At 34.0% G+C, this 15,127-nt stretch overlaps 1 protein-coding gene across 5 annotated transcripts in view; it reads right to left on the bottom strand.

The window, feature by feature from the left end:
- The window catches only part of LOC131806782 (solute carrier family 35 member F3-like), a 97,757-nt gene that overhangs the window by 18,256 nt on the left and 64,374 nt on the right, over window positions 1-15,127 (bottom strand). For 4 of the 5 annotated variants that reach the window (XM_059131447.1, XM_059131444.1, XM_059131446.1 and 1 more), the window contains one exon: window positions 4,745-4,774. The exons of the other annotated variant lie outside the window; for it this stretch is intronic. In XM_059131447.1, the coding sequence (XP_058987430.1) occupies window positions 4,745-4,774 (30 nt within the window). The remainder of the gene's footprint in view (window positions 1-4,744; window positions 4,775-15,127) is intronic. 5 annotated transcript variants of the gene reach the window in all.

Below are 15,127 nucleotides of genomic sequence, written 5' to 3' on the forward strand. Positions count from 1 at the left end.
TAGCAGATTTAAAAATGAATAAAATTAGTATTTCACTTACCTTCTACAAAATTTACATTTCAAGTCAATTTCTTAACGGAATTGTATTTACAAAACTACTTTCAAGCAGGTGAAAGGCGAAGTAGAAGAAGAAGGAGAAAGGTGAGTGAATGTGTGTGAAGAAGTGGAAGAAAGCGAAATTCGTAAATGGTTTCTAAAAATTTATTCATTTCAAAAAAAGTTGATTCAAAATTGTTGGGTGTACTGGTGGGTGGGTGGTTGTTGATATGCTAATATTAAGTGATTGCAAAAAATGGAACAAAATTGGATCATTATCATAACAGTACCAGTAGTAGGAGTATAATCTTTAAATCTGCCATATCCAAGATTTTGGTTTTCATTTTTTATTATATATATGTTGGAGGATAAATGTGTATGTGTGTGGGTGTTTTTTTTTTGTTTCATATATATTTGTTGTTGGTTGAGAGCACACATGGAACACAAACACGCACATAAACATATATTTAAGAAAAACAAACGGATTTAGAGAATAAAAGAAATCATTGATGTTAAAAAATGTTCGTTTCTAGGATGTATATATGTATGTATGCAGGTATGCATTGTTAGGTATTTTATTAGAATTTGTTAAAAAAGAGAACGAAACAATTCATATTCAAACAATTTCAAACATAAAACAGGGAATATTAGCAATTTTTTTTTCCTTCAAAATGGGAAATGTGTGTTTTTTTTTAATTTCTATCAAAATTTCATTTGCAATAACAACTATGACACTCGGTTTTATGTTCTTTGTCCTTCGAAACGAAAACAACATGACAAAACAAAATCAATTGAAAAAATATATATTTTAAATCATTCGATGTAAAAAGTTGTATCTTAATCAACATATAAATATAACACGGTGCTACAGATTTTCGAAATAATTATATATATTTTTTTGTAAAAGTTTATGGATTTTATGTATTCCAAGTCAGACGGCCTCCATCAAAGAATAAAGGCAAAACATATCATTGTCTCAGTAACGTATTTTTGTTGATAGAATGAAAAATTTCATTCATTGTATAAACCATGGTACAATGAAGAGAAGGTAGGTCAACTTTGAAAAAATTGCAAGTATAGAGGTCTACCTGTTTGGCTTTTAATGTCAGAATTAGTATCAAAACAATAAAAAATCAAACAACTTGTTGCATTTATTTTGAATAAATAATTGAAAACCGCGATAACAGAATGAAAGGTCAACACTTCTTTTCAAAATCATGTACTATATATCTCTAAAGAATTTTTTCGCTACAAAAACTCTAGATTTTGTCGATGCATGCGTTGAAATAAACATTTTGAAAACACCCGATTTTGAATGTATTCTGAACAATTTTTTTTGTTATTGAAAAGAAAACACATACATAAACAAATATAGATGACATATTAAGCCAAAAAAATAAAAAAAAAATTGAAATCATATGGTATCATAGCCCTACCTTTATATCATTGGTATAAACCATGGTACAATAAAAATGTAAGTTACAGCTACCAGCTAATTACAATTTTTTCTAAATGTACCCGACTTCTGCCAATTTTAAGTATGTATTTATACCCTAAACCACAAGGTGGTCAGGGTATTATGTCTTTATAACAGGTAGAAGGAAACGAGATAGACCCATAGTTCCTTTTGATGATCTGCATAGAATCACATTCTGAGTCGATTTATGCATGTCAGTCCGTCCGTCCGTCCGTCCATGTATTCTTGTGAATAAAAAGGTAGGTCGCATTTATTATCGGATTGAGATGAAATTTTGCAAACAACATTTATTTGGCCCAAGGGCGAACCCTATTTAAATTGGTGATAATCGGATCAGATTTAGACAAAGCTCCGATATATATCTTCAACCGATTTCGGGTTAATTGTGCACCAAATATATAAGTCCAAATGACTTGAATTTTGGCACATCCGACCGAATTCAGTCTGGAAGCAAGTTCATCAAATTTGGAGAAAATCGGTTCAGATATAGCTATAGCTCCCATATATATGTTTCATCAGATTTGGTGTTTAAAGCCCTCACATTCGTAATATGCATTCAACAACAATGATATTTGGTACCGTCCGTCTGTCCATGTATTTTTGTAAACAAAGTACAGTTCGCATTTATTGCCCTATCCAGATTAAATTTTGCACAAATCATTTGTTTGGTCCAAGGACGAACCCTATTGAAATTGGAGATAATCGGTCAAAATTTAGATATAGCTCCCATATATATCTTTGTCCGATTTGCTTTTTATTGTGCACCAAACGTGTAATATCAGCCCGAATAGTATGAAATTTTGTTCGCACGATCAGATTGGACCTCAAAATAAGTGTGCCAAATTTGATCGAAATCGGTTCAGATATAGCTATAGCTCCCATATATATTGTTCATCCGATTTGTTATTTTTGTCCTCCGCAGCCATAATATGCACTCTGTAACAACAATATTTGGGGAAATTTATCAAATACAGCTCTGAAATACATTTGCTAAATTTTATCGAGATCGGTTCAGATTTGGATATAGCTCCCATATAAAACTTCGTCCGATTTACCTTGGATTGTGCACCAAACATCTAATATTTGCCCGAAATGGATGAAATTTGGCACTTACGACTGAATTGAGTCTAGAAGCTAGTATGTCAAATTTGGTGAAGATCGGTTCAGATATAGCTATAGCTCCCATATATACTGTTCATCCGATTTGTCATATTTGTTACCCACAGCCGTAATATGCACTCCGTAACAACGATATTCAGGGAAATATATCAAATACAGCTCAGAAATATCTTTGCCAAATTTTATCGAGATCGGTTCCGATTTGGATATAGCTCCCACATATATCTTTATCCGATTTTAAATTAATTGTGCACCAAATGGGCAATACAATTCCGAATTTAAAAGATACAAATGCTTCGGCATATTTAGTCCTTTGAACTTTAAATTATAATTATAAACATAGCGTGTATGATTGAATTCTCCCATATAAACTTTTAATTGTTATGTGGAGCTCTACTTAATTAGCAAAGTGGTGTAGGGTATCATAAAGTCGGCCCCGCCCGACTTTAAGACTTTCTTTACTGGTTTTTAATATAGTCCTTCTCGAATTTTATCATGCAACTATTATTTGGTATAAAATATCTCCGTCAAATTTAGCGAAAATCTATTCAGAATTGGATATGGTTCCCTTATATTAGTTCCCTCTGAAACCAGTATATCGCAGTATAAAATTTTTAACTCTATCCCTTCACCTGGAAATCCACGAGTAGTTATCGTTAGAGCACTCCAGCATTTAAATGTGAATAAATCTTTTTTGTCTCGTACCATCACTCGTTACCGTGATACTGGTAGCGTAGCCCGACGTCAAGGAAGTGGACGGAAGAAAATATTCTGGAGGGTGTATTAAAGCCTTGGGCACGCAAACATTTTGGCCGCAGACCTTGGACATTCCAACAGGACGCAGCACCATCATACTCAGTACGCGCCACCCAAGAATGGTTAAAATATTTGGTTCCTCGCTTCATTTCCAGCGCACAATGGCCACCAAAATCTCCGGATACCAATCCGTTGGACTATTGTGTCTGGAGTATTTTGGAAAGCAATTTTGGCACTAAAAACCCAAAGTGTCGATCATCTCAAGCAACCGCTTCGCCGGGATTGGGCCAAAATTCCGCAGAACAACATTCGGGCAGCGTGTGACGATTTAAAGGCCATAATTCGTGTCAATGTTGAACAATTCGAAGAAATCTAAACTTATTCTAAAATTTGATGCTATTTCCATTTGTTGTTGCTTTCATTCAATAAAATTAAAAAAAAAAATTAATAAAAAATTATGGCGTTTGACTTTGTTGCAGTTTTTTTATCTTGCCCTGTGCACTTGTAGTACACATTTCCAAAACCACCTCTTTATCAGAAAACTACCATCAACAGGGATCCCAATACAAAATTTCAAAATTCCTGCTCCGTTCCGTTCACCCTAAACCAGACTCTTCCAAATTTAGTATCATTTAGTACAGTTCGCATATTTAGTACACATTTCCATAAGCACCTTCATTCATCTGGCTTACTTTCCAACCTTGATTCTTCAAGTTTTTAGCTCTATCATTTTACATAATAGCAAATAGTGCAATAAGAGATATTAGGTATCATTTTAGAACTGCTTGTAACATTAAATTTAATCTATTTGGCACCTCTACCCTTTGGTACATCTATCCTCCTCTCCCGAAATTTCAGTATTCTAGCGTATTTCGTTTTTCACAGCTAGTCAGTCAGTTAGTTATTTCGTAGCATAGCATGAAATGGCTTCTTTCGTTCATGATATTGAATCATTAATTAAATTATATTATCATGTTGCGTAAGTTTTTAATTAAATCATTTTTTTTTAAATATATATAAATAAAATTTCCTTTGTATCAGTTTTTTTATTTTAGTGTATCTCTTATTAATTATTGTTATCTATTTTTTTTTGTAGCACCGTGTTATATATTTAAAAACAAATACTGTGACAATTAAAAAAAAAATATAAAATATTAAAACTCAAAACACAATCCTTTTTGCGAGTCCATTAAAAAATAGTCAATAATATAATTTAAATTATAAAACTGAATATTATAAAATATAACCTGCATATAAAAATATTATCCTATCCATAGAAAATAGTTTTGAATTAATTTTTTTTAATTCCTTTCATTTCACAAAAAACAAAAACAGATTCTCATTTTGGAAACTCACCTCGCGTTGTGACCCAATAAGATGATATTTCTGTAAATATATGGAAATGTCGAAATACGATTTTGTTTATAAATAAGGAGTAGAATAGAATAGTTTTAGTGTGGGTTATGATTGTTATTCAGTTAAAGGATTTCTTTTTACAGAATTTTGTTTCTTTACGTGGGTTTATTCATTAGAGAAGTATTTGTTAAGCATGTTTTTTGTTAAGTTTTTAATTAAACGAATAAAAATTGCAAATTCTTTAGAGTGAAATATTTAAAATGTCATGCAAACTTATATATTTAAAAGAACCAAAAAATAACAACTAAATAAATAATTTTATTCAGAAAAAGAGGTTGATTGCTCTACATTGCATCGTTTAGAACTTATTTTCTATCATTTAGATATGCATATTAAACAGCACCTCCTCAGGTCGGTTCCTTAAAAAATATTTATGTCACCAATCTTCAGAAAATGAAAGTTGAACTTCAAAAGAACCTAGTAAAACCGGCGGTGGGTGTAAAAATTGCCACAAAAAAGTCATTTAATTGCGAGACGTAATTAAAGTGACAAATCCTCAGCCATATGGCTACGGCCAAGACGTGCCTAGTCGAAATAACGGTTTTAGACCCTAGGTTTCTTTGGATCAAATCCGATTCAGGACATTTGGGGTCGATCTAGCGATGTCCGTCGGTCCGTCTGGCTGGCTGGTGCGCACGAAAACTCTAGAAGGGAGTATCCGATTTGGTCCAAACTTTGTAAATCGTAATATTTTTGTCAAACTTATATCGAGTTCGGAGATGGACAATATCGGTCCACTCCTTCTGTTACCTCCCCCACAAAAGGTTAAATTTACAAAAAAAAAAAAACAAGTAAAAAAGCTGTAAGTTCGGCCGGGCCGAACTTTTAATACCCTCCACCATTTGGTACAAATTTGTCAATTTCCAAAAAGAAAAAAAATAAAATCCGTTAAAAATTCTGTTAAAATCTTAAAAATACCGAATGCCTATACGACGACGTGAACCTGCATAGGCAACTTTTGTCATAAGTTTTTACAATATTTTAATGCGAAACTTGAAGAAAAATCTGTTTATAATGTAGCTAAAATCATCAAAACACCGAATATTGGGGGTACCGTTATATGGGGGCTATACGAAGACGTGGACTTGCACAGACAATTTTCTGGCATGGGCTGAAGTATCCATTACGAACTTCACATGCGAAATTTGAAACGATTCCGGTAAATAATGTCGCTAAAATCATCAAAATACCGAATATCTGGGGGTAGGGTACATGTGGGCTATACGAAGACGTGGACCTACATGGCCCATTTTCTGTTTTATGCTGCAGTATCTATTACGAACTTCAAATACCAAATTTGGAACGATTCCGTTAAATAATGTCGCTAAAATCATCAAAATACCGAATATCGGGGGGTACCGTTATATAGGGGCTATACGAAGACGTGGACCTACACAGATTATTTTCTGTCTTAGGCTGTAGTGTCCATTACGAACTTCAAATGCCAAATTTGAAACAATTCCGGTGAATAATGTCGCTAAAATCATCAAAATACCGAATATCGGGAGGTACCGTTATATGGGGGCTATATGATAACTTAGACCTACATGGCCCATTTACGAACTTAACCTGCCTACTGGCAAAATATACATGTGTGCAAAATTTTAGCCTTCTATCTCAATTTGTTCGAAAGATAGCGTGATTACAACAGACAGACAGACGGACAAACAGACAGACGGACAGACAGACACACAGACAGACAGACGGACATGGCTAAATCGTCTTCGAATTTTACGCTGATCAAGAATATATATACTTTGTTGGGTCTGACATGAGTATTTCGAGGAGTTACAAACGGAATGACAAAATTAATATACCCTTCATAGTATGGTGGAGGGTATAAAAATGTATTTTCTGCACAGAAAGAGAAACGATGATTCGATTTTGCTCCAAATCCCAATATTTGCGTCAGTGCTAGGTCAGGTCCAGAATTGGACAAAATCGGTCCACTCCATCAAGTACCTCACCACAAGGGGTTAACATTTTGAATAATTAAAACTCTTATAAAATGTGATTCAAGAGTCCGATAGTCTTTAAATTTCACACACACCAATAATTTTATTAACGCAAGGTCTGGTGTTAAGGTGGAATACATCGGTCCACACCTCCCCCACAAAAGGTCGAAATTTTGAATATCCATTAAGCTCATAAAGCGCGAAATTAACATTCGTTTCCATTTAGACTTGGTACATCTGAACATTTCTATCAATACAGGATCTGTCATAAAAACGGTAGATATTGGACCATTTCTTTTGCTACCTGCCCTATATAGGGTTCACGATTTTTAAAAACAGAATGCTCAAAGAAAGCGAAATAAGCATCCAACTCTTTTCAAATTTCACGCATTCAAACATTTTTGCTAATACAAGATCTGTTGTAAAGATGATATGTATCTGCGAACCCCTTTTGGTACCACACTCACCAAGGGTCACAATTTTCAATACTAGTCAGCGATATTTTACAACTTGCTATATCTAAATATTTCTCTCAATCAGAACCCTGAGGTGAATATGGAATTTATGATTGTAATTTTACACATACCACAATATTTTTATATGTTTTAGTCGACTTCGTTCGACTATACCTGGTACTTCACGCATATTTTTCTAAAAATTATCATGTGTGTCATGTAAAGTGAAGGAAGTTACCAACCTGTTACCAAGTTACCCCATATTTATATCGTATTTATTTATGTCTTTAAATCAAACACGTATAATTTCTGGAGAATTTTGACCGTTGGTACCAAAACGAGACTAGATCTAGGAATGTGTGAAGGGTGAAGAGTTCAGGATAATTCCTTTTTCACCCTCCACCATACATAGTATATTAAGTTCGTCATTCCGGTTGTAATCATTGAAAGAATAATTTTAGACATAACAAAGTGTGAATATTCTTGATCAGCGTAGAATTCTAAGACGATTTATCTCTGTCCGTCCGTTTGTTGTAATCAGCCTAGAGTCAAAAGAAAATTGTATAGCCCCGATATAACGGTTCCTCCCCATATTCTGTATTTTAATGATTTTACTTACATTTTTCACGGGATTTTTTTCAGGTTTCGTATTTGAATATTGTAATGGCTGTAATGACAAAAGTTGTCTGTGCAGGTCCACGCCTTCGTATACACCCCAATATAACGGCTATATTGGGTATTTTTAAGATTTTAAAAGAATTTGTAACGGATTTAATTTTTTTTTAAATTTCCAAAATCGTTCCTGGAGGGTATTCTAAGTTCGGCCCGCCTGAACTTACTGTTTTTTATACTCTCAGCCATATGGCTACAGAGGGTATATACCATTTGATACGGCCAAAAAGGTGCCTCATCGAAATAACGGTTTTAGACCCTAAGTCTCTTCGGGCCAATTCCGTTTCAGGACATTTGAAATCGATCTAGCGATGTCCCTCCGTCCGTCAGTCTGTCTGTCTGTCTGGCTGGTGCGCACGATAACTCTCGAAGGGAGTATCCTATTTGGTCCAAACTTGTTACATCGTAATATTTTTGTAAAACTTAGATCGAGTTCGGAGATGGCTAATATCGATCCACTCCGTCTGGTGCCTCCCCCAAAAAATGTCAAAATTTTCAAAGAAAATAATTTACTGCACATAAAGGGAAAGGATAATTCGATTTTGCTCCAACTTTGCATATAATAATATTGTGCTAGGTCAGGTGCGAAAATGGTGTGGAAATGGAATATATCGGTCCACTCCTTCTGGTACCTCCCCACAAAGGGTCAACATTTTGAATGTTCATGGAGCTCATGAAACACGAAATTAATATCCGATTCCATCCAGATTTGGCATTTTGAAATATTTCTATCAACATAAGATTTGTTCTAAAGATACTAGAGTTCGGAGGGTTAAAAATTTTGAATAACCAAAACTATCATAAAATCCGAAATAAATATCCGGTTCTCTTCAAATTACACACATCACAACATTTTATATTAGCCCAACGTCTGGGGTGAAGATGGGATATATCGGTCTACTCCTTCTGGGACCTCCTCAACATTTTAAGTAATTTATGATTTCACATAAAATTGGATATAAATGTTCGATTTCCTTCAAGTCGACTTCCGCATACCAATGTTTTTTACTGTATTAGATGAAGTATGAAAACGATACTTCGGTCCGCTGTACAGATTTCCGCAGTTTCCAAAAATATAAAGTATGGGAAGTAGTCCTAACCTGTCATGTTGTAATATTTATATCAGACTTAGATCAGATGCGAATTGGCCAACTGCTTCGGAACCTCCCCCATAAAGAGTCAACAATATGAATAATCATAAGTCAAGACTGGGGGTATACATCGGCAAATCCAACTGATACTATTTTACTAGTTACCTCTTAACAATGATATCTTGTTGAACTCCTATCTCGCTTATCACATATAAAATTGTTGTTATTTTTCTTACATTTAAATATAAAATCCTAATAAAACTTAATAGCTGTACACAATTTAGTTGTTGAGTAATTAAATAATTATTTAATGTATCCTTGATTTGTTTTTCACTAAAATTAAGTTAAATCAAAAAAATGTTTTTTAACCTCTTATATTTTTGTACAAATTTATATTAGGAAAAATGTTAAAATAAACAATTTAATAACACAATAAGAAATCTGTCGATAAGATTGTTTGAAAAAAAAAATTAAATAAACTTTATTATTTAATATGATTAATAGGCCATTTTATATTAACAACATGCTTATTTTGTCGGTGAATCACTTGAAGCATAATGTGCTCAAAAATCATAAAAAAATATATATTTATGGAAACATTAACGTCGATAAAATAAATAAACTTTCAAATACGACTTACATTTTTGGTAATATATAACACAATAATTTATAAAAAGAAATAATTAATTGGTCATAGTTTCCGTAAAAATGCAATAACTATTGTTTTTTTTTTCGAGGGGAAACTAATTTTTTTTAACAGCCGCCATCAAAATTTTGTGAGTTTTGTGTGGGTGTGAGTGAGGATAGAGATAGGAGTTCAGCAAAATATACATCTATCGATCTAGAAACTCAGAAGAGTTTGTTTAGTTTAGATTTTTTTTTTTTTTTGAATTATTACTATGCAATTAACCATTTAAACAACAACAACAGCAACACCAAAAACTAGAGGAATATCAATCTATCAACGTTTAATTAAACAAATGTGACATTTTCTTTCATTGATTTACACAACATCGATTACAACAGCCAAGTTAATATCCAATGTATAAATTTGAAATCCATCAATAACAATTTTATTTTTTTTTTTTTTTGATTTTAGAAACATCGCTGGGAATTTGGGTTATTAACAGCAGCACAGCATTTAAAATTTAAAGAGCGGGAACAAGAGAGAGAAAGAGAGTTTGTTTCCTTTTTCTTTAATCGCTAGAATGTACAAATTGTATGTTAAATAACGAGGAAAGGGAAGTTTATGAAACTCTTACAACAGTTTTCGAAAAAAAAAAACACAATCAGAAAATTGAAGAAGTCAACGAACTCTGTTGGTAGAAAGATAGAAAGTTTTTGAAGGCAGAGAAAGTACAATGTGAAATTAACTCAAGTGAAACATAAAATTTAGATTATCGAAATTAAAAACTCAGTTGTTGTTCAGTAAAAAATTTAGTTTTTCGCTTCTTTGGTTGCTATAGTGTGTAAATCCATAAAAATCGAATTTGACCACTTGTTTATGTATATCCTTCTGGGGGGATATTTCAAAAAATTTAACTCATTGATCCCACTTTACATTGGATCTAATGTTAGTACGAATATTGTAATATGAATGTTTAAAGAGAACTAGGTAATATTTAAGGTTTTTTTTTTAATTATGTTTATTATTTGTTATGTTCATACCATGGTATAATGCAAATTTAAGTGGATAAGTGAAGTTCAATGAACATTGGAAACTGAAATCCCATTTTTTTAAGAGTTATTATTGTTCAATTTTTTTTAGTGAGTATAAGTATGAGAAACAGTGGACCGTGACAGCTCCTGACCTAAGTTGGATATAAATATTATTCCGGAACATGTTTGGACAATTTCGGGAACTCCATTTATTTTATATGAAATATTTTCTGTCGGAAGGTTTTCTACCATTAAAGAAACCATAATACAAATTTCAAAGCAAATCGTTTGGCAAATATGACTCAAACTCTTGAAATAAAAAAAATCTCCTTTATATGAAAACGTGAACCTAAGTTGATAACACGCTGCGAAAATTATTTTGATAATTTTAGGAAAAACTTAGCAGATTATGAAAAGACATACATCGCAAAGTAACCAAAATAGAATCCCCCTCTACATTTCCCCAAACCCATTTTGTTTTAAATTTTTGGATTTAGATTCCTTGGAATCATTGTATTTTAGGTATACAGTGTCTTCGGCAATATTATTTTAACCTTCAAGCGAGTTACCAGAAGGAAATTGTTGGTCCTTTTTTTCGAAATATGGTAAAACGAGACAATACACATTCTAAGGAAAAAATTAGTCGAGACGTTAAATTTAAAAGACTCATAACTACGTTTAAATAAAAAGTATCAGTCGATTTTGCCCTTAGCCAATGTTCGATTATTTAAATATATTTTGACATCTGTTATGATTATTAAAATTGTTTGCCCTCTATCCAATATTGTCGGACCTAAACAAATATAATATAAATATTGCGACGTTCCACGCTTGGACTATATTAACTACTTCCTTCAATTTATATGAGATATGTGCGAATTTTGGGAAAATGTGAAAATATGCGTGAGGTAACAGACATAGTGGACCGAAGTATTACATTTTCATACTTCATCTAATACAGATAAAAATATTGGTATGCGCAAAATTTGAAGAAAATCGAACCTTTATATCCACTTTTATGCGAAATCATAAATTCCGATAAATATTCATATTAGATTTTTAGCTAAGAGATATATTTAGATATAGCAAGTTGTAAAGAATCTTTGACTTGTTTCGCAAGTTATGACAGATAAAAGTATTGCAAATTGTGATTCTTTGTGGGTTGGGTACAAGAAGAGGTTTCGCAGATATATATCATCTTCACAACAGATCTTGTGTGAAACACCAAACTGTTTGTGTTTTTGATATTAGAAGAGATTTGTATGCTTATTACGCTTCCTTTGAGCGTCACGTTTTTCAAAAATCTTGAACCCTATGCGGGGGAGGTACCATAAGAAATGGTCCGATCAGCATCATCTTTATAACAGATCTTGTATTGATGGAAAATTTTGACCCTTTGTGGGGGTGGTACCAGAAGGAGTGGACCGATATATCCCATCTTAACACCAATAATAAAAATATTATCATGTGCGAAATTTGAAGAGAACCGGATGCTTATTTCTGATTTTATGATCGTGTTGGTTATTCACGATCTCGTGTTGCTGGAAATATTGGTATGTGCCAAGACTGAATGGAATCGAAAGTTAATTTCGTGTTTCATGAATATTCAAAATTTTAACCCTTTGTGGAGGGGGTGCCAGAAGGAGTGGACCGATATATCCCAATTTAACACCAGACCTTGGCTTAACTAAAATATTGTGATGTGTATAATTTGAAGAGTACCGGATGCATATTTCGGATTTTATGATCATTTTGGTTGTTCAAAACTTTGACCCTTTGTGGGGGAGGTACCAGAAGGAATGGTCCGATCTCTACCATCTTTAGAACAGATCCTGTGTTGAAAGAATTATTCAGATGTGTTTTATGAGCTTCATGAATATTCAAAATGTTTACCCTTTGTGGGGGAGGTACCAGAAGGAGTGGACCGATATATTCCATCTTCACATCAGACCTTGGGTTAATAAAAATACTGGAATGTGTGAAATTTGAAGATAATTGGACTCTTACATCACATTTTATAAGAGTTGTTATTATTCAAAATTTTGACCCTTTGTGGGGCAGGTACTTGATGGAGTGGGTCGATCTATGAAAAGTTGGAGCAAAATCGGATTATCGTTTCTCTTTCTATGCATAAAATATGTTTTTTGAAAATGTCGACCTTTTGTGGGGGAGGTACCAGAAGGAGTGGACCGATATTGCATCCATCGATATCCATCTCCACACTTTGACAAAAATATTTCGATGTACCAAGTTTGATCCAAATCGGATACTCCCTTCGAGAGCTATCGTGCGCACCAACCGAAAAAACAGACGGACGGATATCACTATACCGAATCCAAATGTCCTGAAACAGATTTGGTTTAAAGAGATCTATGGTCTAAAACCGTTATCTAGGTACGTTTTGACCGTATCAAATGATATATACCCTCTTTAGCTATATGGTTGAGGGTATAACAACGTTATTTAAACTGGATGGTAACAAATTATAAATTATGTGTCAAAGTCTACTATAGGTCCCAGAAAATGTCAAAAGTCTAAACCTTACTTAAAACTCAGGAATTCATAAATATGGAGGACACAATTTAGGGATAAAGCCATATGTTAAGACAGTTAATGCAAAATCCTCCTACAGAGCATAATTTTGGGGGGGATTACATCAGTCGGTTTAGCCGACAGATGTACAGGGTGAGATGAAAAAACTGCACCAACTTCAGACTACTGTAATTTCTAAGGTGTTAGAACACTCCAGCATTTAAATGTGAATAAATCTTTTGTGTCTCGTACCATCGCTTGTTACCGTGATACTGATAACGTAGCCCGACGTCAAGGAAGTGGACGAAAGAAAACAGCAACATCAGCAGAAATGGTTCGAAAAGTAAAGAAGCGACTTGATCGAAACCCGCGTCGCAGCGGCCGCAATATCGCAAAATATTCCATTCGGCAAATAATGAAAAATGAGCTCAGAGTAAAGCCATTGAAATTCCAAAAAGTGCAAGATCTTAAAACGCAACTGAAGGAAAATAGACTCAAAAGAAGTATGGAGTTGCTTCGCTTGGCCGAAAGTGGTGAACTGCCGAATTTGGTTTTCTCTGATGAGAAAACATTCGTTGCCCAGCAGTTTGTAAACAAGCAGAATGATCGTGTTTACTTGCCATAAAGGTCAGCTGAAAATGTGCACCTTCGGTTGGCCACTAGAACTCAAGCGCCGGCCATGGTGATGGCGTGGGCCGCCATAACAACCGATGGTCGCTCTCCGCTCGTATTAATCGACCGTGGCATCAAAATAAATGCCGAATATTATAAAAATATTCTATTCTATATTATATTCTGGAGGGTGTATGAAAGCCTTAGGCACGCAAACATTTTGGCTGCAGACCTTGGACATTCTAACAGGACTCAGCACGCGCCACCCAAGAACGATTACAAAATTACGTTTCTAGCTTCATTTCCAGCGCTCAATGGCCAAATCTCACTAAAAAATACCAAAGTGTCGATCACCTCAAGCAAGCGCTTCGCCGGGAATGGGACAAAATACCGCAGGGTAACATTCGGGCAGCGTGTGACGGTTTCATTGGCCGTTCGAAGGCCATAATTCGTGCCAAAGGTGACCAATTCGAACAAATCTATTCTAAAATTTGATACTGTTTTCGAGATTTTTTGCTTTTTGCTTCAGTAAAATTAAAAGAAAAAATTTAAAAATCATGGCGTTTGACTTTGTTGCAGTTTTTTTATCTCACCATGTATGTTTACAAGACACTTTATACCTAAAACGTAAAAATAAGCATTTTCCGCCGTATTTATACCCTACACCACAAGGTGGTCAGGGTATTTTGTCTTTGTGCATTTGTTTGTAACAGGCAAAAGGAAACGAGATAGACCCATAGTTCCTTTTGATGATCTGCATAGAATCACTTTCTGAGTTGATTTATGCATGTCAGTCCGTCCGTCTGTCCATGTATTCTTGTGAACAAAATGCAGGTCGCATTTATTATCCGATTGAGATGAAATTTTGCAAGGACGAACCCTATTGAAATTGGAGATAATCGGTAAAAATTTAGATATAGCTCCCATATATATCTTCGTTCGATTTGCCTTTTATTGTGCACCAAACGTGTAATATCAGCCCGAATAATATGGAATTTTGCACATGCAACCAAATTAGGCCTGAAAATAAATATGCCAAATTTGATAGAAATCGGTTCAGATATAGCTATAGCTCCCATATATATTGTTCATCCGATTTGTTATTTTAGTCCTCCGCAGCCGTAATATGCACTCTGTAACAACAATATTTGGGGAAATATATCAAATGCAGCTCAGAAATACTTTTGCTAAATTTTATCGAGATCGGTTCAGATTTGGATATAGTTCCCATATATAACTTCGTCCGATTTACCATTTATTGTGCACCAAACGTCTAATATTTGTCCAAATGGGATGGAATTTGGCACTTACGACCGAATTTAGTCTAGAAGGTAGTATGTCAAATTT

The sequence above is a fragment of the Musca domestica genome, unplaced genomic scaffold, assembly GCF_030504385.1.
Source record: "Musca domestica strain aabys unplaced genomic scaffold, Musca_domestica.polishedcontigs.V.1.1 89, whole genome shotgun sequence".
NCBI lineage: Eukaryota > Metazoa > Arthropoda > Insecta > Diptera > Muscidae > Musca > Musca domestica.